Source organism: Epinephelus lanceolatus, chromosome 8 (genome assembly GCF_041903045.1).
Source record: "Epinephelus lanceolatus isolate andai-2023 chromosome 8, ASM4190304v1, whole genome shotgun sequence".
In the NCBI taxonomy this organism is placed as follows: Eukaryota; Metazoa; Chordata; class Actinopteri; order Perciformes; family Serranidae; genus Epinephelus; species Epinephelus lanceolatus.
Window position 1 is genome coordinate 20,759,980 of NC_135741.1, and position 27,730 is coordinate 20,787,709.

General features: G+C 39.2%; 1 protein-coding gene across 2 annotated transcripts; it reads right to left on the reverse strand.

Annotated features, from left to right (window-relative positions):
• Positions 1-1,710: 1,710 nt before the first annotated feature.
• LOC144464150 (deoxynucleoside triphosphate triphosphohydrolase SAMHD1-like) lies at positions 1,711-21,268 on the reverse strand. Of its 2 annotated transcripts, XM_078169987.1 has the most exons (16): positions 20,919-21,263; positions 18,538-18,610; positions 17,892-18,052; positions 17,560-17,675; positions 16,915-16,985; positions 13,155-13,328; positions 12,315-12,415; positions 12,011-12,119; positions 11,821-11,912; positions 11,569-11,684; positions 10,712-10,845; positions 8,990-9,067; positions 8,746-8,850; positions 8,469-8,606; positions 5,358-5,404; positions 1,711-3,291 (listed from the first exon to the last, which is right to left on the reverse strand). In XM_078169987.1, the coding sequence occupies exons 2-16, from the start codon at positions 18,559-18,561 to the stop codon at positions 3,222-3,224; spliced, it is 1,536 nt and encodes a 511-aa protein (XP_078026113.1). In that variant the 5' UTR covers positions 18,562-18,610; positions 20,919-21,263; the 3' UTR covers positions 1,711-3,221. The 2 variants fall into 2 exon arrangements, with proteins under 2 accessions (XP_078026113.1, XP_078026114.1); XM_078169988.1 differs by lacking the exons at positions 1,711-3,291; positions 5,358-5,404 and adding an exon at positions 5,521-5,770 and having other exon boundaries at positions 20,919-21,268.
• Between the last annotated feature and the right edge of the window lie 6,462 nt (positions 21,269-27,730).

Consider the following 27,730-nt stretch of genomic DNA (forward strand, 5'->3'; position numbering starts at 1 on the left):
GCCTCTACCACTGTGCCAAATTTCACATGGATTGACCAAGTCAGTGAGGTGAAAAACATGGAACAGACAGAGTTTTCGTCATGATAAAGTAAGATAAATATCAGTTTATCTTCACTTGATCTTTTTGTTGCTTCATTTTAATAAAGTCCATACTTTTCAGTTAAGATATAACGGTCTGTTTCTCTGTCCCTCATCTACAGCCACATGTAGGCTTTTATCACAGCAGACATTTTGACTTGTCATAGTAGGAAAAGCACAGGTGTTACTGATAACATGAACGATGGCTCTGTCATATTTAAGTGTCCTAGTAAGAGTAAGCAGGCACGCAGGAACCTGAAATCAAAGCAGCTTAATGGAATTCAGCCATTATTAATGTCATTATTTGCACCTGTGCGTTTGCTACTATGACATGTCAAAATGTTTTCCCTGGAAAAGACTCTTTCTCCAAACCAAACACACCTGCATCTCATTACCTCATCAGTCACTTTGCATTCATTCCCTGCCACGTTGTCAAAGTGCCTAATACTTTTGCCCAACAGCACCCAACAATGATAATATTACTAGAGATGTCCAACCTCCTTTGTTGAGATACAAATATTTCTAGATACACTTACTAACAAGATGGGGTGTCATCATCATAGAAGGAAAGACCAAAGTCCCCAGAGGACCAAAGAGTTCTACTTAGTTGGGCATATGGTGCAGCAGAGCACATTTTATTGGAACAAAGCAGACTGAACTCTAAAGATTTGAGCAACAGTGACATCTTGTGGCCACTTGGTGTAGTTGTATAAAAATACCCATGTGTAGAGAACAAAAAGTGAGTTCACACAGAAGTGTGTAAATTATACATAGATGAGTGCAGGCAGTGTGTTCACAGTGGGAGAAAAGAACCAGAACTTTAATTGAAATATGTGTTACTGGACAGTTTCCTGATATTTCAGATGTATAACTGATAATTTTTCCTGAATGCTTAATCTTTGCAGCTCTAATGGGGTGTATTATGTATCAGTAGTTTTTTTTGTTTTTTTTTTTAAAGCAGTACTTTTTTCTCTATGGGTTCTTCAGATGTTGGCTACCTCTAATTATGTGTCCATTCCTCAATTACCCTCAGATCAAAAGAATTGAAAGGTTTTTTGATAAAAATGAATCCAAGTTGTGAGTATTGTTTTAACAGGACTGTGTCGGTATGCCAGGTGCTGTAATCCTCAAGTGTCAAACTCTCTTTCTCTGATGCACGGAGCTGATGTGTCTGTCAGAGCTAGATCGCATGACTGATTCATAATTAATATGTTATCTGAAGCCAAAGTTTTATACAAGTAATATTCATACTGATTTAAATAAACAATTTGATTGTATTTTCCGATCTTTGCTGATTAACAGTTTTGTGTGAAAGAAATGAAAGGCCTGTCCCAAATATAGGCCTGTTGACTTCAATGATTTAAGCAAATAGTAGCCTGGGCTATTAAATGAAGTTCTACAGTATATACCTTATTGAATTTTAAACACTCCCTAACACTTAAAGCACTGAAAGATTTCATTTTTTCATTAACATCCTTGAGGCTTTTTTTGCTTATACAGCATTTAACAATTTGTCCACAGAAGATTTTTCTTTGATGACACATTGTTGAAACATTTAGCAGACACATAATCATCAGCAGAAAAACACCAATGTATGATGTCATCTGGGGGTGGATAAGTGAAACTGCACAATGACGAGAGAAAAAGAGTTTTATTTCAAACAGACAGGCATAATCTGTTATCAACCCATGTCAATAGGAATACAGTTGAAAGGCTCTAATAACCTTTGGTAGGTTTCTCTTTACAGACCCATCACATATTAAGAATCTGATACATTTTCACACCATTAGCAAAACACAACAATGGTTACATCAAAGAAAGCAAAGTGAGCTTTAAGGTATGACTACAGTGAGAAATAGTGATATATAATGTCATCATAATAGTAATCCTAATTATTTTATTTCATATTGACAGATTAAACACTAAGTGCTTCCCAAGAGCCTGTTTTCAAAGATTGAGGATGTGTGTGAAGTGTCCACATTTTAAAATAGCTTCTTTGCATCTCCATATTTGAAACATTGTCTACGGCTACATATACAGTCTGCAGAGACATGGATGAAAGCTTGACTTGACTGGTTAGCAGAGACAACTGCAGGGCAGTAAATCTAGTCTGCATTTGTAGCGCCCTCTAGTGCTCGATTTGAATGAGATTTTCAGGGTATGTTTGAGGTACCTGCACTGACATTCCTGAAAGTGTCCTAATGATTGGCCTATTTCTGTGCTAAGCCACGCCCACTCAAAGTTTATTGGTTAGTTGTACAAACTGGACCTACAGTTTAGGAGGAGATGTCATAAATAGGTTTAAAAAATATTGAAAATGGCAGAAAATGTAGTCAGGCAGATAGATGTCTGTGCCAAGTTCCATGTAAGTCGGACTTATGGTATAGGGGACTTTTCAAGTTCAAAATTTTTACCTTAAATTATGGCGCCCCAGTTTGGCTTATTGGGATCATATTTGTTGAGCAAGATTTGCACCCAACTTCCAGTCATAAGAGAAAATTGAATGTGTCTTTCAGCCCTTTGGCTATAATGATAAATGCAGTAGGTGAGCAAAGATACAGTAAAATGACCAAGTTGCAACCACAACACCAAAAACAACCTCTAATCAAAAATCACTCAAAGTCAAACTAATATCTGATCTGATTACCACATTAAGTCACACGATTAACATCAAAACCAAACACCTTTAGATATGTCATGTCCCTAAAACTCAGATTATATGTTCACTTTCACTCCAGTGCACATGTTGGTAGTGCTTTACAGCTTGCCCTGATCAGAGGGAATACACAGAGAATGCATAAAAAAGAATAAATGTGATTGATAGGAGACTCCCAATTCACAACAACAACAATTCCCTAAAATATACTGCATACATACTCAGTTTCAGACAAAGACAACTGATTTGTTGACAGCTGAATTACACAATGGCAGTATAGTATTGTGGTAGTGTGACATATACTGCTGCAGCTAGAGTCTAAAATAAAGCTGATTATAAGTGCTGATTATAAGTACTTCAGGGTCCTCAAGGTTTACACATTGCTGTGTTAACATGCTCACCTTACAGAACATTTAAATCATTTTCAATCATTTTTAATCATAATAAACCAGTGATGTCAGGGAGTGTTTGCCTTCTTTTTTCAGTTTTAATTTCCATCTGCCAAAACTTGTTCTCCCTCTGGGTTTTGCTGTGGTGCTTCTTGGCCTCCCCCCTGCCTGTAAAAAAAAAGACATTAATATTAACATGAGCAGTGCACTGAGATATCAACTTCATCATCACTGAAGCAGGGCACTGTACTCAGGGGTTAAAGTGGGGCTTGGCCTGGTGGGGAAGCCCCCAAATCCATAGGAGCAGTGTAGTGGAGAAAAATGATTCATCTCAAAATAACTGCCAAACTGATTTGTACTGTCACCTGCGGTGGACTTGTTTTCTTTTTCAACAGGCTTTATGATCCTCTGACCTTCTTGGTACCTGACCCTATTTTATAGGCCTCTGCTCGAAAATTGCATATCCATAATGAAATGAATATATCTCTGCAACCACAAGGTCTATTTGAATACTTCTGGTGTCATGGTAAAGGGCACACTTGTGAGATTTGTTAAGATGTGTAAATATCAGTATATGTGTTATATGTGAAGAGTAAATGAAGATGGCACACAGCACAAATGAAATATTTTGAGGTTCGCCTAAAAAAAAAAGAAGCATTTTTAGGATGAGTATCCCTTTGGCATGATGCAGCAGCAACAGCAGCAGCAGCAGCAGCTCTAAACCTCTATTAAATCATATAGCTCAATATGTGAACATTAACTCTGCAAAGGCTGATTCTGATAAAGTGAAGCAAAACAACATTAGAGAGGTTATAGTACAGAAAATTCAGGTGAGCTCTCCAAAATTGCATCATGTTTGCATGCGATTTTTGTCATGTACAATCCTATTTCTTTCATTTTTGTTTCTGTAAATCCCTACTGATGTTTAGGGTATACACATACAACTGTCTGTTTAATTTTTTTACTCTGTTTCCCACTCCAAACTGACCAATATGCACCTACTACTGTACATTTGAACCTGTTTCTATTCTGAGATTTGGATGCCCGTAATTCCGCGACGGCTTGGCCGATTTGAGTGATTGACACCTCGTTTGATTCGTTAGAGCCAATAGAATGACGCCATACCCACCAAAACGAGACTGACAGCACTGTAAGCCAATCAGAGTCAGCAGAACGCGCAGTGGGGAGATGTCGGCTGCTGTGTGTGGTCATTGTTTTTGTTCCCCCGGAACCTTTTTTTCCGCCCGGATTCATTTGAATGACTGACAACTTTCGGTAGTACGCGAACGGAGCGTGAATGAACAGCAGAATGCGCATTTTACGGCGAAATTAATAAGCTAAGAGCCATATTACAAATATATTTTGGCAAAGAGATTTCTGTTGTTGTTGTTCTTTGGGCTGTAGCTCTGTGATGGTTAAAGGGAGAGTGATTTGGAGTATACATGTGGAAAGAGTGGAGTCTCAGCTTTCATTTGAGATGAATGGTGTGTGTTTTGAATAACATGTGGTCGAGTTGGAGCCCGAAATATACCGAGTGCGTTGGGATATCGATGCTGTTTGGAGTTAGTTGTTGTTGTTGTTTATTTAGTTGATGTTAAAACTGAGTTTGGGGCATGTAAAAAGTTTCTTTACAGCCTTGTAGCTGAGGTTCTGCTGTTAAATTTGATGGGCAACATCACTATATTCTTCTGATCAGTGTATTGATACCCCCCAGTTGGGGGACTTTAGGGCTCAACAGGTTTTAAGGCTGCTGTGGCTCTGGGCTGCATTCTACAATATAGGTATCAGCAGAGTTTACATGGGCTATCATTCAGTCAGGGCTGCTTTCCAAACCTTAGCCACAGCATCAACATGCAATTTGGCAAGTGATACTAAAGAGCGTCATCAGCTTAAATTCAAATTGATGACTGCTACCCTTGACCCAAGCTAACAGTGAGCATGGATACCAAAGCCTGTCCTGCATCAGGCCACATTAGTCCATTACTGTGAACTTTACCACAATACTGCAAACTACACAGTTACATAGCCTGTGTTTGTCCTAACTATCCAGTATTCTCACACAGACTCTGAATAACTCAAAAATGATTATCATTCATTCGTTGTTTTAACATCATTAGTTAACCTGATAACAAAATATTATGTGCATATCCACTGCTTGATAAAAAAAGATCATGAAAGAGTTACATTACTTATGTAAGCTTTAAATTTCCTCCACTTTATCTGAACATTCTTACCCGTGAGGATCTTCTGCCGGCCCCCTCTGTGCTCTTGTTCTCTCCATCTTTGAAAGAGAAGTTATCACACATTAGCATTAATAATATATTTTCTAATATGAGGACACTTCATGCTTCTCATGATATGATGCTGACAGGGAGGGCAGACAGACCAGGGGAGGAGGGACCTTGTAAGGGGTTTGTGACAGTCATTGCCAGCACGGCTGAACTAGACTATAATTAGTGTCCCCCGGCCGTCTGTGGCAAGTGCTGCTTGCGATGTCCATCAGAAACCCCCTTAGCAGGGCCTAGGGATGGCCGATACTAAACGTTTAAAATACTAACACCACTATCCTGACACCAAGCAAATAAGTCTACATATTGATGAGAGTGTAGCACCTGTGGCACAACCCTTGAGACGGGTGCCCTTCCATCTAAAGAAAGCAGTAGAGAAAAAAATAAATCAGCTGCTAGAAATGGACATTATAAAATAAGTAGATCTGCCCACACCATGGGTGAATCCTGTTGTACTCGCCCCAAAAGCAGCAGAAGGTGACATCAGAATGTGCCTCAATATGAGAAGAGCAAATGCAGCCATCATCAGAGAGATACCTGATTCCCACAGTGGACAAGCTTTTACAAGGAATGAATGGATCAGCCATTTTCAGAAAACTGGACCGAAAGTGGGGCTACCACCAGCTGGAGCTCACACCAGAGTCAAGAGACATCACTATGTTTGCAGTGCATACAGGTACCTCTAGGTTAGTCTCGCCACCAGACAATCAGAGATCTCCGCCTTCTGATAGTCTGGGGACACTCCTTTCTAAAGTGTGTTTAACACACTGGAGAAAACGGCCGGCAACAAAGCACCGCCTCTTGCATTTTTGAAAAGGACACGCCCTCCCGGAAATGTGCGCTCCCCCTTTTCTCGTCCGCCAATGCCAATGTATTGTTCGGCCGGACGGATGAGTCATGGCCTTGTAAAAGATTATGTTTGTTTCTTTTAGTTGGCGAGAATGTCGCCGCAAACGCAACAAACATCCACTAACTTTGAGGGCATTTTCTGCGAGCGCAGCTGAGCCATTTTGTACCGCTACACGTGTTTCTAGTCGGACTATGTGTACGAGCACAAGAGTTCAGCGAGCCACAGATGGACCGCGCTGCAGATTTACTATCGGTTCTGCAACGTAGGGAGTTTTTGTAAACTCTGAAATTGTATCCGTCCATCTAAACACAAAATCAGGGAGAAAGACATCAGTCTTTAGTTAAGCAAAGCGTCTAAAGACTGACTTGTGAGTCTACCTCTAGGTATAAGAGACTCATATTTGGCGTTTTCTCTGCAAGTGAACAATACCAACACGAAATTGCAACAACACTGTCTGGCATTGGTAGAGAATATCTCCGATGACATAATCGTTCATGCCCACGATCAACGACTCCATGCAGTTTTGTTAAGACTGGAGAGCTGTAGGCTGACCCTAAACACAGAGAGGTGTCAGTTTAACATGAACAAGTTAATATTCATGGGCATGCTACTTTCCAAAGAGGGCAATGGTCCCACCACAGAGAGAGTGAGAGCTGTAGCTGAGGCACAAGAACCTGAGAATGCATCGGAGGTACGCAGCTTTCTGGGCTTAGCTGGCTACAGTAGCCGATTACGTAATACCCCAGTTCACCAGCATATCAGAGCCTCTGTGGAGATAAACAAAGAAGGACACACCGTTTCACTTCGGGCCTGAGCAAAAACAAGCGTCCAAAGCGCTTAAAGAAAAACTAGCTGAGGCCGGCACTTTGGCATATTTGACAAGGATGCTCCCACCAAGGTCATAGCCAATGCAGGAACAGTCGGCATAGGAGCAGTTCTTGTTCAAGAACAGCATGCAACAATGCTGGTAATATGTTATGTAAGCAGAACTCTGTCTGTGGCTTCATCTGAGCAGGTGAATGGCACTGTGGGGATGTAGGCACACTATCAATGAACATTTGTTTCAAATTTGAGGAAGATGCTCAAAGTATGACCATTCTACAGTGTTTTTTCCATGAAAAGATCCATGCGGAGCTCCACATGACAAGAGCGCTCACTCGGCTTCAAAACAGTACTATCAGTGATCAAACAACACTCAGCCAGCTTCAAACATTTTACCTTATTGAAATCAGGTGTGATTATGATAGCTGATGTTGTTTATGACACAGAAACACCATAAAATATCACCAAATAAAGCCATGTGAAACGTGAAAGTTGTGATCCCACTTTCTAGACGGTGTATCTCAGCCAAAAATAGTGGTACGAGTGAGACTCTTACCTTTTATAAAAGAGCTATGTGTCCACAGACGGCTCCACATAAGATCGCAAGTAATCTTTTAACTTTTCCTGTCGAAAAATGGCATGACATGACTTGTCACCACTCATCGCGATTTTGGACTTTGTGTGTTTAGGCTGCTCTGGTGCGAAATCCATAAAAAATAAAAGAAAAACAATGTTATTTTTGAAAAGCCAAGAGCTTCCTGAATCCGGCAGTACCAAACATCACATGGTTTGATGACGTAGTGCGCCTGTGAGATACCATTTAACAGAGGAGGGAGGAGCGAGGAGGGAGGGAGCAAGGACATCAGTGTCCAGGCGGAGAGGTTAAAACAAATATTTTACTATACACATTGTGAAGTGTCTAATTTCTTTCTACTCCATACAGGTACAGTAAAATATTGAAAATGTTTTTATTTGTTTGTTTGGTTTTTGACTTTGCCTTTAAAAACGCATGAAGCGGGGAGAGGTGAACAATATGAAGCAATGAAGGTTCTGGTAATAGTACTGGCAAGACTTTAAAACTACTTTCCCCCCTGTATATAAGTAATATCAATCTGTTGATAGAAATGTTATTTTATATGCAAATATTTTAATAAACTATTTTTCTTGTTTAAGTACATGGGATCTTAGGATTTTTTTTTTACCGTGGTATCGACTTTGGTATCGAGAATCGTGTAATTTTACTGGTATCGGCACCGACTACTGAATTTTTGGTATCGTGACATCCCTAGTACAGACTACAGTATCACTGCCATTTAATAGAACCTCAAGCCTGAGGGCCCCACACAGTACTTTTCTATATTTAACAGCCTAGATCCTAATATTACCCGAGGCACTGGCAACCCTCTATCTTCGCACCAGTACCCAAAGCACACACGGGCACGCTCCAGTGGCTCTTCATCAGTCTTCTTACAGTAAAACCTGATGAGCGTCTCAGAAAAGCATGTTGGGAGGAGGCTGGACACCTGACAAGAATGACAACAGCATAAACTTGAGAAAAATGCCATACTGTAACAGAGGCTGTCTTATAAAGAAATACACCCAAGGAACAAATAGCTCATGGAAAGACAGAGATGATTTTGTTGTCATTGCGTTAGTTCTGACCCGCTCTCTGGGGATATGGAATGCTCTGGTAGGATCTCTCTTGCTGTAGAAATACACCTTTTCAATTGGGTCTTTGTCTTTCCTCCCATAGTCCATAGTACTGTCCTAAAAGAGAAGGGTTAGACAGAGCCCTATTTAACATTCACAAGTTAATTATGACAAGCATCTCACAAAATAAATCTCAATCCACAAAAGCCAAGATTGAAAGAAAAGTGAAGTAAAAGTGATAAGACGAAAAACTCACTAAAACTACAAAGTCCTCTGGGTTTAGCCTGTCATCCTGAAGGTCACTAAGCAATGCCTCTTTCCACCTGGGAAACATCTTTTTAAGGAGGGAGGATAAAAGATGACAAGTGGGAGGGGCAAGAGGTTTGAGTTATAGTCCATCTTGACAACACACAGTAAGGATATGTCCACATTAGAAATTTAAATTAAAAAAACATATTTTTGTTTCTCATTTTTGGCCGTCTGTCCACACTGAAACATGATCAGTTATTCAAAGGTTCAAAACGCTATTCAGAGTATATAAATCTTAATATGAATATTTTACTGTGTATGGGGAAAATGGAGCTTTTGCAAAATGATGATGTAAGCTGGGGGCTGTCATCCATGAGAGCAGTGCGCCATCCAGACAATCTACAGCACAGACATGCTAGAGTTAACTTGTAAGTCATATCAACACGTTCACATCCCAACTTTTCAAATACCGCCGCTTTGTAAGTGGATATACGTGTCAAAATATGACGCACTAGGTACCCTCATGCGCCTGTTTTGGTAGTAGGGCGTAGTGCCATTACAAACTGCTGCCAACATATCACCATGAAAGGTGCTTCTGTGCGTCGGTCTCTGATGCCAAAGTCACTGACAAAGCGGCAGTATTTGGCGAGCTAGGAGGGAGAACAGGCTATATCTTCACAAAGGCAGTAATTCCGAGCATGTTTTGATTAAGTATCTAAATAACAATATTTGCAAAGTGAATGTGAAGTATAACGTGAATACTTTCTATGCCATTACTCAGAAACTGATGTTAATGATATGGAGCAATGATCAGCAGTAATGTAAACAAACGAGACCAGCTGATCAACACATGCTGCAGCGTTAAACAACTTAAAACCTCTGCTGTGAAGAAAATAAATCTGTGCTCAGTCTGTTTCACCTCAAAAATCTTGTTCCTGGTCCGCTCAGCATCTTGGCTTTACCTGGAGCTAACGGAGAGAAACCCTGCTCTCCACTGCTGGAGACGTCAGTAACAACACAGCGAAGCACCTCCCCCTCATTGTGTTACTCTTATGCAGGCTGGAGAATGTAAAGTGCTTTCAAATCAACTAAGTCATTAACTGATGAAGTTTACTTTTTAAAATAAAAAGGCTGCATACTAATTATAATTTGACACTATGTGAGTTACATACTGTTTCCTATGAAACGTTACAGTATGCAAATACTGGACACTGTGACGACATAAATATCCCCACAATGGATTAGCAGGAGCAACCGTAGATGGCTGCAATCTGACTGGAACTCCCTGGTTTAAAAGTTAGGGCATGGAAGCATTTCAGCCTCTATGAAGTTGAAAGAGGGATCTGGTCAAGTCACATTGTGTGCATGTAAATTCATCTGTTTATTTAATTATGGTAGTCACACAGTGGGAAAAAGAAATGATGTATAGAAATCTATAGAATTTATTGAAATACATTTTGATGCATAAAGGTGCAGCGATAATTGTATAGTAATTGTAATTGTAATAGTAATTGTGACTGATAGGAATGTGTTGCGCTCCACATGACATCCAGGTACAATACCCATAGAGACATCTGCGCTCATCAACCACAAAAGGAGCACAACATCCAGTTCTGTTATAACAAAACCTGCTCTTATGATCATTGGTGTACTTATAGCTGCAGTGAAATAGATAACATGTCAAACTGAAGTGTTTTGCTGTACAGGCACAAAAACACATGGTGCACACCTTGATTTGGCTTGGTTTACACTTTGTTTCAGCCAGTAACTTGTAGTGGTTTCGAGTGATGATCCTCTGTAGAATCTCCCTCGCCTCATCCAAGCCCTGATCGGAGGAGTTGAGTATTTGGTTAAAGACATCATCTACAGGGCAAACAACAGAGCAGAAGACAGATCAGTTAGAACAAACCAAAGACAAGGTCACAAAATCATTCGTAGTGTTTCACAAATAAACAACTGACGCTGTAAACTAAGAGGTTTAACTCACCAATATATCTGATAAAATTACTTCTGCTTAATGAAAAAACATGAATAAACCTGAGCAAGTTTGTTCTGCTCTCAATTATTTGCTAAACCCAACTGTCTGATCATAGCTTAGCAACATTAGCTCGGCATGGTGAGTTTTTGAGCCCATAAAGACGATCTTTGTCTCACTCGAGGGTCAGACGTAAGATTCGTCCATGTCTTTGTGTTAGTTTATAAATAGTGGTGACCTTGCTTGCTAAGCTGTTATTGTTGTAACTAAACTGCTAAAGTGCACAAATAAAGTGGGTCGGCTGTAAGACATGATGTCAGCTGATGACATGATGTGTGCAGGTAAGTTGCCTAACTGAGCCATTTACCACCAAAATTCTTAGAATAATTCAGACAATTGTCAGTGTTTCATATCATTTATGTTAGTAAATAAAAACAATCGAACACAGGAAGTAATACTGACAGGAGTCTGACAGAATATGTTTGGACAATTCAGAAGACATGTAGTCTTTGTTGAACATGGCACAGATGGTGGTTTGTGTATCCTGCCCACTCCTCCCTCTGCATTAATGTTAAAACACAAGCTTACAGCACACAGTGGTATCTACAGACCTGTCAGCTTGGTGTAGGCCTCCATGTTATCTTTGGCTGTGGAGAGAGTGAACATCTCCCCTCCTGAGCCTTCAATCTGGATGTGCTCGTCTGCTTTTACAAAGGCCTCTGCAATCCTGGATAATCATATACAATATGTGATCACCTAATGTATATTATACAAGAGAGTCAATTGTATGAAATAAGCTACATCATACAGCAGACAAAGCAAAATGTTGTTTCAGTATAAACCTGAGAAGGGTCAGTACTTACATGAACTGCACGATGTTGTTCACACTGTGCTGGTAGGCTCTTCTGTGGAGACTGTACCTTGTGTGGAACATGTCATACAGATTGTTCACCTCCTATTAAAAGAATTACATGTATTTTAGTCACATCTAATCATCTGAACAGATTGTTGTTTTAAAATCCGATCAAAAAGAAGATGTAGCAAAGTCAGCACCTTGTCCCTAGAGCAGATGTGCTTCTGCCCGTCCATCTCACACACCCTGGCAAACCTAAAGTAGCGGAGATGGTCAAAGTTGTTCCGGATGCCCAGGTGGTGGCAGTCCCTGAGAGGAGACAGTAAAGAAATGTGTGAAGAAAATAGGCTTTTTATGTTAAACTAATCAAAGCACCCTGGAGATTGCTCCATACTGTTAAAATCAGGAGAATGTTGTAATTGTTCTGGGGAAATAACACATAATAATTTGTCACTCTGCATCACAAAGTGAATTTCTCTTCAGTAGCTGAACAACAAGCCTCACCTGGCAAAGTAGTCAAACTTGTCCACATCAATGCCATTTGGTTTGTTGGCCACAATTTCATAGAGGAAGGACTTGTCCTTTGAACGGCCTTCATATGGCCACTGCAGAGATGACAGCACATTATTGACATTAGACACTGGCTGCTGTAGTAATAATGATACTGAATGATTTCAAACAGTTTACATAGGCAGGACTGATGTTCTGCACCTTTTAGTCAGTTCAGATAACTCTGTATGCCCCTTAAGGAGTGATTCCTGAGGCAGGCACAGTAAAAAGAAACATACAACAAGACATATAAGGAGAAATATATGACAGACAACCAGTGACCATGTGGTAAAGAAATACAGTCCACAGCACAACATTAGTACCAAACATACCAGGATGTTCTACTACATCCTGTCCGATTTTGCAGTATGCAAGCCAGCATGCTTTTCTGGCTACTCTGACCCACAATCCTCTGCACACGACACATTTACTGAGCCACAAACAGATGACAGCTTCACACCTCGTTAACACCTGTTTGACAGCTTATTGATATAACATATTATATTTGTAACAGTGAAATTACATCTGCAGTTCTCTTTTAAGTAACTGATGTAATGATAGGAAAATTAATTGTTGAAGTAAACAAAATAGTCATCAATATTAGAAACAACAATTGGACATAACGATGGAAATAACAGTTAAAGAGAACGGCAGATTTAATCTCACTGTTGCAAATATAATATGTTAGAATCTACAATCTGTGCAGTCATAACTTTTGAGTTCAACTACACACATTTCGAAGTAACAGCAGAGCTCTACGGGTTGATCTTATTAGCTAGGAACAAAGGAACAAACCTCATCAACTGTCTCTGTGTGCGGTTCTCCCTGTCTTTTTTTGAGTGGTCCTGCAATCATCTCTTTGATGAAGGTCAGGTCCACAGGCAGCACCAGGCCGTACCTCTCCATCTCCTGCTGTAGGCCATTACGTTCCACTAGGTGATAAAACATCTGTACAGAGGCATCCTCATGCTGCAAGATACATAGATTCATCAATATATGAGAATTAATAGCAAAAGTATAGATAGATAGATAGATAGATAGATGCCCAGTGACGGGTGTTGGTGTAAAACCAACAACAGTGACTCTCTCCAAAATCTGCACAAACTCTGCCTCGCGAATGACACAATTTCATGTATTACAAATGTTTTGTGTGGGTTCATTATACCAAGGTTTGACGTTTACATTATACTGCTGACATTTATTACAGCACCAATAATTAATGTCAGGAGAATCAACATTTTCATTGTTGTTGTTGTTCCATTGTTAAATATGTCATGTTGATGTCATTTAATTTCAGGATGCACTTATTAATAGCCTTGCTGACTGCCATTGGCCTATTAGCAAATAAGATGACATCCACCGATGGCAGTGGCCGATGTTTTCCTTTTGTACCACATCAGTAGTGACAATAGAAAACATGTTTGGGATGAACAGAGATCTTCCTCGGGACGCTGTCAGGATGAAAGGACAAAGTAAAGTAACCATCGACACGTCAGGTGACACACCATATCGTTTCCTTGACAATGCCACATTGTGAACAACTAATCTGTGTTTGACATCAGCAGGAGGAGAATTATTTAACGTATTAATCACATTATGATGTGTTCAAGCTCTTTTCAGTAAAATGAGTATTGGGCAAAGGTTGTTCTCATGAGGTGTTCAAATGTGATCTTGTAAAATGTAGCGTTTGGTGAGAAACGTGAATAAATGCAGTTGTTTGAAGAAGAAATTTGTTGATGTATCCAATATGAAACAAATATTAGAGAGGGAATTTATGAAATATAGTAATAAGGCTTTTGAAGCAGTTATTTTAGTTCTTTCTTCTAAATTTGTATGAATACATTTGTGCTCATTCAAAGATAGCATAATGAAGGACTGAACAGTTATTTTTTCATAATTAATATTATTATTAAATTGATATTTTAAACATGAGTATGAGCCCAGAATTACACAGCTGATGGATTCCATATTTAATTGCACACATTATATATTACATAATAGGTCCAAACTTGGGTAAAGGAACATCTGTTCACAGAGGTGTAAGTATCACTTTCTTCCTGAGTCTGTGTTCTGTGCTTGGGTTCACTTTGTTGATTGTAACAGATGGAGTATTGAAACAGGAAAGACTTGTAACTTCTCAAGCCTGTGCCATGTCGACCTTTAGGTTCATCTGGCTGAAAGAACCACACTGCCCCACACTAAAATATCAGCAGCAGAGACCAAGAATCGCTCTCCCCTCTCCTCATTGAGCCCGACTCACCTATGTACGATGATTTCAGTGGTTATCACTGCAAAACTTCAATTAATAGCCCGGGCTACTAATTGCTTAAATCACTGACATCAACAGGCGTCTATATGGGACAGGCCTTTAATTCCTTTCACTGTTGAAAGGAATATAAAACTGTTGCTCAGCAAAGATGGGAAATACAGTACAGGCCAAAAGTTTGGACACACCTTCTCATTCAATGCGTTTTCTTTATTTTCATGACTATTTACATTGTAGATTCTCACTGAAGGCATCAAAACTATGAATGAACACATGTGGAGTTATGTACTTAACAAAAAAAGGTGAAATAACTGAAAACATGTTTTATATTCTAGTTTCTTCAAAATAGCCACCCTTTGCTCTGATTACTGCTTTGCACACTCTTGGCATTCTCTCCATGAGCTTCAAGAGTTAGTCACCTGAAATGGTTTTCCAACAGTCTTGAAGGAGTTCCCAGAGGTGTTTAGCACTTGTTGGCCCCTTTGCCTTCACTCTGCGGTCCAGCTCACCCCAAACCATCTCGATTGGGTTCAGGTCCGGTGACTGTGGAGGCCAGGTCATGTGCCGCAGCACTCCATCACTCTCCTTCTTGGTCAAATAGCACTTACACAGCCTGGAGGTGTGTTTGGGGTCATTGTCCTGTTGAAAAATAAATGATCGTCCAACTAAACGCAAACCGGATGGGATGGCATGTCGCTGCAGGATGCTGTGGTAGCCATGCTGGTTCAGTGTGCCTTCAATTTTGAATAAATCCCCAACAGTGTCACCAGCAAAACACCCCCACACCATCACACCTCCTCCTCCATGCTTCACAGTGGGAACCAGGCATGTGGAATCCATCCATTCACCTTTTCTGCGTCTCACAAAGACACGGCTGTTGGAACCAAAGATCTCAAATTTGGACTCATCAGACCAAAGCACAGATTTCCACTGGTCTAATGTCCATTCCTTGTGTTTCTTGGCCCAAACAAATCTCTTCTGCTTGTTGCCTCTCCTTAGCAGTGGTTTCCTAGCAGCTATTTGACCATGAAGGCCTGATTGGCGCAGTCTCCTCTTAACAGTTGTTCTAAAGATGGGTCTGCTGCTAGAACTCTGTGTGGCATTCATCTGGTCTCTGATCTGAGTTGCTGTTAACTTGCGATTTCTGAGGCTGGTGACTCGGAGGAACTTATCCTCAGAAGCAGAGGTGACTCTTGGTCTTCCTTTCCTGGGTCGGTCCTCATGTGTGCCAGTTTCGTTGTAGCGCTTGATGGTTTTTGCGACTCCACTTGGGGACACATTTAAAGTTTTTGCAATTTTCCGGACTGACTGACCTTCATTTCTTAAAGTAATGATGGCCACTCGTTTTTCTTTAGTTAGCTGATTGGTTCTTGCCATAATATGAATTTTAACAGTTGTCCAATAGGGCTGTCGGCTGTGTATTAACCTGACTTCTGCACAACACAACTGATGGTCCCAACCCCATTGATAAAGCAAGAAATTCCACTAATTAACCCTGATAAGGCACACCTGTGAAGTGGAAACCATTTCAGGTGACTACCTCTTGAAGCTCATGGAGAGAATGCCAAGAGTGTGCAAAGCAGTAATCAGAGGAAAGGGTGGCTATTTTGAAGAAACTAGAATATAAAACATGTTTTCAGTTATTTCACCTTTTTTTGTTAAGTACATAACTCCACATGTGTTCATTCATAGTATTGATGCCTTCAGTGAGAATCTACAATGGAAATAGTCATGAAAATAAAGAAAACGCATTGAATGAGAAGGTGTGTCCAAACTTTTGGCCTGTACTGTACAATCAAACAGTTTATGTAAACCAATATGAATATTACTTGTTTAAACATTAGGGCTCAATTATGAATCATTCATTCGATTTAGGTCAGATAGACAGCACATCAGAGAGTTACGGCACCCAGCATACCAACACAACATCACTTTATCCTGCAAAACAATATTTACAACTAGGATTCATTTGGATTCTTTTGATGTGAGGACCCTTACAGACTAAAAGAATATGAATAACTTACAGAGTAATAGAGGAATGGACACATGATTTGAGGTCGCCAACAACCTGGTTTTATACATCTGAAGAACTTCTATAATAAAACATGAACTGCTTGAAAACCAGACCAGGCGTCTGATTAAGACAGGTGTTCATTTAGCAAAGTGTGTAGCCACACCAGGCTAGTGAAAGAGACTGGGTGTTTAATTGAGACAAGGCTTTTAATTGAAGTTTTACAGTATTTCATATCATGTCATATGTCAGGGACAACAGAAATAACAGTTTCTCACCCTCCACTCATGTCCTGGACGTGCCTCGGGGATGAACGTCCCATCATACAGATGGGAAAAGGGTCCATGTCCTAGATATGGGAGATACCATAACATAAGTCAAACTGTGAAGTGAAACATTTGTGAGTGTATCTTATCAGGCCTGTTTTATTTTAGGCTAGTATTAGAGACAGGCCTTTACTGATATTGATGATATTATAAAAATATGTTTTGTAATCTGCTGCAAATGACTGTTATTATTGTTTGCATTATTTTCTTTAAAGCAACAACATACCAGTAGTCATGCCATACACACAGTTCCACTGTGTGTCTATAAAACACTAGTTTCCATCCAAATTCAGCGCTAATATTAATTTCAGAATTTCCAGAAAAATTTGAGCGTATCTGTTTATGATGATTTATAGTGACTATGATTAATATAACCTCAGATCTTAACTGCGGACTAAAAAACATGACTATTGACTGTCTATCTCACTGATAATGAATGAGGGAGCCACTTTTTTGGTGTAGCTACAAATGTGTGCCAACACTATAACTGCCTTCCAGGAGAGACTGTCTGAAAAAGCTGTTGTACATTTAAACAATTGTTGCCCTTGCTGCAAATATTTCACAATAAGTGCTCTCCCACTTGGTCAAAGGGCTCACCCAGGTCATGGCAAAGACCAGCAATCTGCACACAAAGGATGTCTCTTTCAGTGATGAGGAGTTCTGGCTGCGTTGCATGCAGAGCTTTTGCAAGTTCTCCTGCTAGGTGCCCCACCCTTTATCCCCACATACAGAACACAACAACAAAAAACGGGTTACACAATTACCACACGAGTATCCTGCTGCAAAACTGGAAACATCAACTTTTACTATACCTATACTAATGTGTTTGCTTTGGTTGTATCAGTTATATTAGGTGCTTTTCTTCCTGCTTTGGATTGTGATTTGCTCGGGACACAAAACTGTATCTATCTGATAATATGCGGACCTACCCAATAGAGTGTTCAAAGCGGTTGTGGGATGCTCCAGGGTAAACAAAGTAAGCCCCTCCAAGCTGCTTGATGTTTCGTAGTCTCTGGAACTGAGGTGTGTCAATGATTTTGACGAGCAGTGGGTGTAATGTCATATGCCCGTGGATGGGATCATTAAACACCTGGCACAGCACATAGAACAGAAACCAAGTCCTGTTATGTTTACAAGAGTACCAGTAAAACCAGAAGCAAACATGAAGCCAAAGCTACAGAGGAATGGCTGAACAACACCCTGACAGGATCACTGAGCATGTGATAGAACAAAATACAACAAAAATGGGACACACCTAGTTTATCTATGACCCAGGAGATACCAGTAAAGGTACAATTAGTGAACTAGTTTTCCTTTATTGAGGGTGCCTGCTGTGCAACAGCAAGGCAACTATATATGATCCGTTGTGTTTATTCTTCTTGTTCAACAGAGATTTACCAAGCGGTCTTTATGAAAATCACAAAAAACAACATAATTTTTTCCATTCAAATGAATGGCAGATCATTGAAAGAAAAAAAAACACGTGAGAAGAGTTAAAATCACACCTCTTTGAGACCACACCAAACTGCTATACTTTGACATAGAAAATGTTTTAATTTAAATACGATGTGTTACCTTGTGCTGTCCTTGCTCTGCCATCTTCCAAAGCTTCCTGATACTGTGCTGGATTTTCTGGAGAAAGTGATTTCTATGGAAAAAAGAATGTACATAAGAGCACAGTAGGGAATGAGTTCAAGAAAGAAAAGTGAGGCGTGAAACAAAAATAAATCCAGTGAGGTGAGTGTTCTTGCACTGAATTACTGCAACCACCTCAGAGAAATTTAAAATGCAACAATTAAAATACTGTTTATATACTGTATGCTTTGGCTTAATGAGGCCATGCTACTTATTTAAATTTTTAAAACTGTGTATAAATACTTTCCGTTTTTTCTCCTTTTTCAGCTTTTAGTTTAGGTTTTTTCGTCTCAAAATAGGCTGCAATTTTTTGCTATATGTAAACTGTAAAGACTGTTTCCATATTGTGATACAATGTGAATTTACTTTGTATCAGTATAGGATACAGTGCACATTTGTCTGTCCGATCCAGCTGGACTAAACTCACTTCCCAGAGTCTTACCTCAGATTAAAGTTACAGTTTTTCTTCACTGTATACACACATAGAGTAAAACTATGGACACAGTTCTGAAAACTTGAAGCTCATGTATCAACACCAAGACTCCAGACTGCTGAACTTTGAGCACAATTCCATTGTTTTAACTCAAGTAGAGATTTTTAAATCACATTTTTGCATAATTTAGCACACTTTGTTCACCTGAAAAAATCTGGCCTGTAAAACAACACGCCCTTATTACAAGCTGTTCTGACTCACATCTCACCTGCTCAAACACAATTAGCAAAACACACCAATCCTGTGTCAGAGCATTACAAAGGCCTCAGGTGACTTCTGCTGTGTCAGAGAAAAATGGAGCAGCAGAACGGAGAGGAAGGCCGACCAAAAAACATTTGTTTTACAGTCAGATGAAAATGTTATCGTATTACAGTAACAAATAAATATCTGTTTAGTATTTGAGCATTTATTTCATCATCACATCCCCAGAAAGACATTCAGTATGACTCTGGGTTGTGAGTTTAGTCCAGTTGGAGCTCATTTGATTGACAAATGTCCGCTCATTTGTCTGTCAAATGAGCTATGACCTAGATTGTATCAATGCAATGATTATCTGATACATCCACAGTATGATACTACAATACGGCACCAGTCTTTACAGAAAATATATACACCAAAAAACATTTATTTTACAGTCAGATGAAAATCTTTTCGTATTACAGAAACAAATAAATATCTATTTTGTGACCTTTTTGTATTTGAGCACTTATTTCATCATCACATCCCCAGAAAGACATTCTTATCATTTCTTACTGTAGTGTTTCTCATTGTACTTACTCTATCACTTCAATTACTGTGAGTCTGGCCAAAACAGGTAACATCTGAGTATTTTTACAACTCTAACAATGTTACAGTGTCAACTATAGGTTTACAGTGTGACTCTGGGTTGTGAGTTTAGTCCAGGTGGAGATCATTTCCGAACAAATGTCCGCCATATTCTATGACGCACGCACATTTGTCTGTCAAATGAGCTATGACCTAGATTGTATCAATGCAATGTTTATCTGATACATCCACAGTATGATATTAAAATATGGCAACAGTCTTTACAGAAAATACATACACCAAAAAATGCAGCTTATTTTGTGACAAAAAAACCCAACGCTTTAAAAATGGAGAAAAAAAGGAAGCAGTAGTTTCAGGAAATGTGTTTAAATAACTTGAGAAAAAACTGTAATACTGCGACATTGTCAGAATTTTGAGAATACACAAATGTTACCTGTTTTGGCAAAACTCACAGTAATTTAATATCTGATACTGTTTGTAAAACACTACAGTAAGAAAAGTGTGTTTTGCCAGCTGGAGTCTTGGTGTTGATACATGAGCTTCAGGTTTTCATAATTGTGTGCATAGTTTAATGTGTATACAATGGAGAAACACTGTAATAACAAGCTGGTCTTACTCACATCTCACCTGCTCAAACACAATTAGCAAAACACACCAATCCTGTGTCAGAGCATTACAAAGGCCTCAGGTGACTTCTGCTGTGTCAGAGAAAAATGGAGCAGCAGAGAGAACGGAGAGGAAGGCTGACCAAAAAAACATTTGTTGGTGTTGATACATGAGTTCCAAGTTTTCATAATTGTGTGCATAGTTTAATTTCATATGTGTATACAATGGAGAAACAGTGTAATAGCAGTCCTATATTACATTGTATTTATTATGACAAATAACCTTGATAATTTCTACCATACTGCACAACATTTTATTTATTTATTTTTTTTTGTAAAAACAGCTGCAACAGCTTGTTCTCAACAGCTAACTTATTTCAGCCAGCAGTGAGATGAAAACTAGTCATCAATTAATTTTACCAAACCAGAAAACCTACCTTTAAATTTATCCACCTATGTCCTCGTTCTTCGTCTTGTAGGTATTCGCAAGTTTCATCCACTTCCCATCAATCACAGTTCAATTCTTTGTAGCGTCCAGAGGTCGTAGCTGTTTGTCATTTCTGATGTTGATCTGACGAGCGCTGGCTATATCAGGATAGTCACACTAATGATGTTATTGTCACAGCTCCTCCCTCCCAGGTGCCCTGCTCTCCCTCTCCTTTAGTAATTTTCCAGTCTTCCTACCTCTGCTCCCCTGAGGAGGAGCCATCCTCAGGGCCGGACAACTCACCTGCCGTGGAAGAGGAGGCTGAGATGGATGTCAGTGGCCTGCTGCAGCTCAGGAACTGTCTGTGAGACGCTACACACTGCCTTGTGTGTGTATTCTCCTTTCACCTACCTGTCGGCTCCTTGATCCATCGCCTGACTTACCTCCTGCTGGTCCCTCGTCGGCTCATCTGCCTGTCCTGTCTACTCACCTGGTCTGTGTGTGGGCTCTGGGCCTGAAGACAAACTGTGTTTCTTCATCTGCCCAAGTGCCTTCTTTGCCTGTGTTTAATTAAAGGTCATGACCAACTGTCACTGACTTTCAGAGTGCAGCATTTGGGTCCTCAATACACTCGTCATAGGTTTGAACAATACCTGTCTTTAATGTCTCCACCACACATAAGTTTGTTCACTGTTGTGATAGTAAAATTCTTTTGTGACAGAGTAGACAACAAAAACATTTCAGGGCACCGACTATCAAAAGTGAAACAAAACCTGGCCATAAACGCAGCAGAGGTAGCCCTACATTGAAATGTATGGACACTGATTGTGCTAATGATTAAAGGTATGTACCTCTGGAAGAAGACAGTTGATTGTTGAGTCTCATTCCCGGGTCGTCAAACACCAATGCTTTGGGTTGGTCGTCTGGTTGAACCATCACCCCAAAGCGTCGGTATTTGACGACCTGGGAATGAGACTCAACAATCACCTGTCTTTCTCCAGAGTTACATACAGCACCTTTAAATCTCACAAATATGCACAGCTGCTTTTCATCAGAATGACATGAAATTCACAAGAATGTTGTGCAGTTACGAGGGTTTGGTGAATCGGACTTGGAGCACTCAAAGGAGCAAACTTCACAGAAGAAAAAGAGGCTCAGGATAAGTATAGGAAAATGCTCTTGCATAAGGCCCAGTGAGCCCAAGCATAAAGCCACAGCTACACAGGGATGACTTTAAAAACACGCTGATGAAATCATTAAGCACCTGGCAGAACAAAAAGTTAGACACACCTATTTAGGACCCAAAATAGTACCAGGAAAAACCACTCCCAGTTTTGTCTTCATTTTATTTGGTTATCTTCCTGCTGATGAAGCTTATCTGCATTTTTGAGAGAGCGCACAGGAGAGAAAAAGTGAGCATGAAAGCGAAAACTATTGTGGGAACATACTAATAAAAAACACAGATAAAACTGATAGTAACACTCAGGTAGTTCCCTCACAGTATGTTAAATGCACTGCTGGATTGCAGTGTTGGGCTGCAGTAACAGAGAGCAGGTGCCAGTCCTGTTCAGTTTCTCCTCCATAGTATTTACCAACCACTGCACATAGGACCAACCAATCACGTCAGAGTCACAAGCTGCAGTGTTTACAGAGCAACATGACACCACACTTTCAATAAATGATTCTGGCATATAAAACTGGTTTATCCACCTCATCAGACAGACAGAGAGTATAGCCAGAGGAAGATAAGTAAAACCGAAACTTCAATTCAATTAGGTATATACCGTAAAACTTCATTTATTTATTTTTTTGTCTTTATTTAAACTCGAAAATCATTGAGGGCAAAGCCTTCATTTACAATGACGTCGAGCAAGAAAGAGGACAATCAATAAAACAAACATATGAATACAATTAAAATAGAGTAACAACAAAATCAATTAAAAACAGGTACAAACAGAAATGAAAAGGTTTGAGACTGTGGATTTAAAATGACCAACAGTTACCAATGAATTCATTTTTTAAGTGCTGTGTAGTGTGTTCGAGGTTGATGGTGCAAAGAAGCCAAAAGCAGTTCTTCTAAGCTCTGTATGAACACGGGGGACGTAGAGTGTAAGCCAGTCATTAGTTCTAGTTTAATGTTAATGTAAATTAATGTAAGAAGGCAGCTTTCCAATAAGGGCCTTGGAAATTAACAAATACATGTGCAAATCTTGCCTCTCAGAGAGAGAGGACCACCCAACTTTTTTGTACAGGATACAGTGATGAATGTTATAAGCATCACCAGTAATGACCCTGAGTGCAGAATGGTAGACAGCATCAAGGGGTTTTAAAGTCGCTGTCGAAGCATGCCTGTACAAGATGTCACCATCATCTAAAACTGATAGAAAAGTTGCCTCAACAAGCATTTTTCTACAATGCAGTGGGAAGCAGGATTTATTCCTAAAGCCAATCTTTTGCCTTAGTTTGCTTCCCAAATTTATTACATGATTTTTGAAAGATAACATCACATCAATCCAAATGCCAAGGTATTTGTATTCCATGACTCTTTCAATATTGGTGCCACTTTTAGTTGTGATGATGAGGTTATCCAAATTAATATTATTGGCTCTAGTGAAAAACATAAATTTGGTTTTATCTGCGTCTAAGACTAACTTATGGATACTGAGTGCAACTTCTAAATCAGCAAAACAGAGTTGAAGAGATGCAACAGCAGACTGTGCAGTATCCGCAGTGCAATACAAAATAGTATCATCAGCGTACCCAGTTATAGCAGAAACAATATCATTTATATAAAGTGTAAACAGAACAAGACCAAGGACTGAGCCTTGTGGGACACCTTTTGCAATCTGGGAACCAACCAACTCTGGAACCAATTATATGCAACTTCATCAAAACCAATATTGTACCAATAAGTACCAATAAGTTTATTAAGCATGATCAACTGTATCAAATGCTTTAGAAAGGTCAATAAAAAGAGCTGCACAGTGTTTCTTATTATCCAAAGTTGAAATGATGTCATTTAAAACAAGAGTGACCGCAGTAATAGTGCTGTGCTTTTCTCTAAAACCAGATTGGGGAGTACTTCGAATAGAATGTGCTGAAAGGAATGATTTAAGTTGGACATTTACTAGAGATTCTAGTATTTTTGCTAGGCATGGCAATTTAGAGATAGGCCTATAATTGTTAAGTATAGCTGTGTCACCGCCTAAAGGAGACACAAAAGCAGCCTTCCAAACTGTGGGAACTGTACCAGATAAAACCGACAGGTTAAAAATATATGTTATGTAGCTGACTACAATTGGGGCATTTAATAGCCCAGGCTACTATTTGCTTAAATCATTGAAGTCAACAGGCCTACATTTGGGACAGGCCTTTCATTTACTTTCACACAAAACTGTTAATCAGCAAAGATCGGAAAATACAATCAAATTGTTTATTTAAATCAGTATGAATATTACTTGTATAAAATTTTGGCTTCAGATAACATATTAATTATGAATCAGTCATTCGATCTAGCTCTGACAGACAGTGCATCAGAGAGAGAGTTACGACACTTGAGGATTACAGCACCTGGCATACCGACACAGTCCTGTTAAAACAATACTCACAACTTGGATTCATTTTTATCAAAAAACCTTTCAATTCTTTTGATCTGAGGGTAATTGAGGAATGGACACATAATTTGAGGTAGCCAACATCTGAAGAACTTGTAGGAAAAAAAAAGTACTGCTTGGCAACCAGACCAGGCGTCTAATTGAGACAGGCGTATATTTGTCAAAATGTGGAACCACACTGGGCTCGTAAAAGGGACTGGGCATTGGGACTTGGCTTTTAATTGGTTTTATGGTTGCTGCTTATTAAATTCTTTGAGTATTTTTTAACGACCAATACAGTTTATTTTCTTTACAACTCTGTCAAAATCATGAGATGATCCATGGCACAGGATGTATGCAGAAACACATCACCACATAGTGCAATGCACACACACACACACACACACACACACACACACACTCACATGCACTCTTCAACGTCCAGCTATAAATAAAAAATAAAAACAGCTATTTATACATAATACACCCCATTAGAGCTGCACAGATTAACCAAGGTGTGGGTAACTTTTACAATTTGCCTGACACATATTCCCCTAATATACTCAATATTACACATGTGCTTCATTTACTTTATGTCATTATGTTTCCTCACATTGCAATGCCACCTCTGCTACATCTCTGTATATGACATTCAGTGCATGTGGCTGCAGCTCAGCAGGCAGAGCACTGCACATTAATTACCAAAGTGCAAATAAAATAACAATATTATAATTTATCAGTTAATTTATATTTTGTTTTCATAATCTGAATCTGCAAAGTAACTAAAGCTGTCAGATAAATGTAGCAACAAGTGAAATATTGTCCTCTGAGATGTGGTGGAGTATAAATATAAAGCAGCGGAAAATAGAAATAATCAGGTGAAGTACAAGTATCTCAAAATTGTACTTAAGTACAGTACTTGACTTACTTTCCACCAACTATAGTTAATAAATGTTTAATGATAGAAGTTGTGAGATATTCTGTTTCTACTCAATACTAATGCTAATTTCTATAAACTGCTGATATTTTTAACATCACAACTCACAAGAAATCTGTAAAGTAGGCTGGACAGAGGTACACATTTCAATTATTCAGTGATTAAGCTGTGTATTTTTAATAAAAATAAGGTGCTAGAGTCCGAAAAAAAGCATCAAAACAGAGCTTGCTTATGACAACATTTCCCTGGGAGTGTCCTCAAACCCAGGAAATTGTCTTGTCATTTACCTCATTATTTAAAACTTTGACCTCCTTTAACATGAACATCTTTTATTGTAACATGATATATGAGACTCCAAATACAAAAACGCATAATAGCTCCGATTTAATGTGTGTGCATAATTATATATATATTTTTTACTTGTTTTGTATGTTTTTGTTACTAATTTTTGTGTTTTACTCAGCAAAGACAAAGATCAAGCATAAAAAAACATGACTAATTCAAAATTACACTTACAGTACTTAGTAAATACTCTTAGTTACCTTCTTGTGACCCGGCCTGTCAGCTTATTCACCACCTAATTCAGGGTGATTCCATTCTTTTATTTTATTTTATTTTATTTTATTTTATCTTTATTAGTAATCCTGTTTACATGAAGTTTTATCTTTATTTTATCTCAGTATAATCATGTTCATCTTTACTCACCTCATTTTCAGTTCTTAACAAAACACTAACCACATCAGTAATCAAAATATATCCAAACTAGTCCATACCCATTGAGTGCACAGTTGTCCACATACAGTTTCACATGGTGTGTGTTTGGGATACAGGTCATAGGAAATTGCAGATTAAATAGTCAACTGAACCCATTAAGAAGAGCAATGTATTCAGACGGAGTTTGGATTGCAGCCACAGCGATCTGTCGCATTTTAGCCATTTTTCTGTTGTTATAGCGCCACCCAGTTGCCAATTAGAGTTAAATTTCTCCAGTCACCTTGAGGCATCCTGTTCTACATATCTACCAAGTTTAGGAAAAATCCATATGGCAGTTAGGCCTAGATAAGAAATGAGCTCTCTAGCGCCCCTACTGTGTTTGATGGGGTCAATAATGGAGGGGTCCCCTCAAATTATGTGTGGTCATATGCCTACAAAGTTGCGTGGTGATCGGTGAAACCCTTGAGATGTTATACACCTTTATGTGATGAGCCACGCCCTCCGCAATATTCATTGCCTTATAGAAGCTCAGTTTTAGTAAGTTTTCCAACTTTTGCCAAGAGGGAACTTTAGATATTGGTCCCTAGATTATGTTCACCGAGTTTCATACAGATCGGTCAAACTTCCTAGGAAGAGATCGATTTTAAGTGTTTTTCAAAACATTCAAAATGGCGGAAAATCTATATAGCCAGAAGTTATGGGTTCTTGAGGCAAATTTGTTTCTCGTGAGGAGAGACATCTCTGTGCAAAGTTTCATGTCTCTACGACATACGGAGCATGAGATACACCCATTCAAAGTTTGCAATTTCAATCGGTTGCTATAGCGCCCCCCTTTGGCCAATTGATGTAATATTGCTTCATTCGCATCCTCCCATGAGCCTCTACCACTGTGCCAAATTTCACATGGATTGACCAAGTCAGTGAGGTGAAAAACATGGAACAGACAGAGTTTTCGTCATGATAAAGTAAGATAAATATCAGTTTATCTTCACTTGATCTTTTTGTTGCTTCATTTTAATAAAGTCCATACTTTTCAGTTAAGATATAACGGTCTGTTTCTCTGTCCCTCATCTACAGCCACATGTAGGCTTTTATCACAGCAGACATTTTGACTTGTCATAGTAGGAAAAGCACAGGTGTTACTGATAACATGAACGATGGCTCTGTCATATTTAAGTGTCCTAGTAAGAGTAAGCAGGCACGCAGGAACCTGAAATCAAAGCAGCTTAATGGAATTCAGCCATTATTAATGTCATTATTTGCACCTGTGCGTTTGCTACTATGACATGTCAAAATGTTTTCCCTGGAAAAGACTCTTTCTCCAAACCAAACACACCTGCATCTCATTACCTCATCAGTCACTTTGCATTCATTCCCTGCCACGTTGTCAAAGTGCCTAATACTTTTGCCCAACAGCACCCAACAATGATAATATTACTAGAGATGTCCAACCTCCTTTGTTGAGATACAAATATTTCTAGATACACTTACTAACAAGATGGGGTGTCATCATCATAGAAGGAAAGACCAAAGTCCCCAGAGGACCAAAGAGTTCTACTTAGTTGGGCATATGGTGCA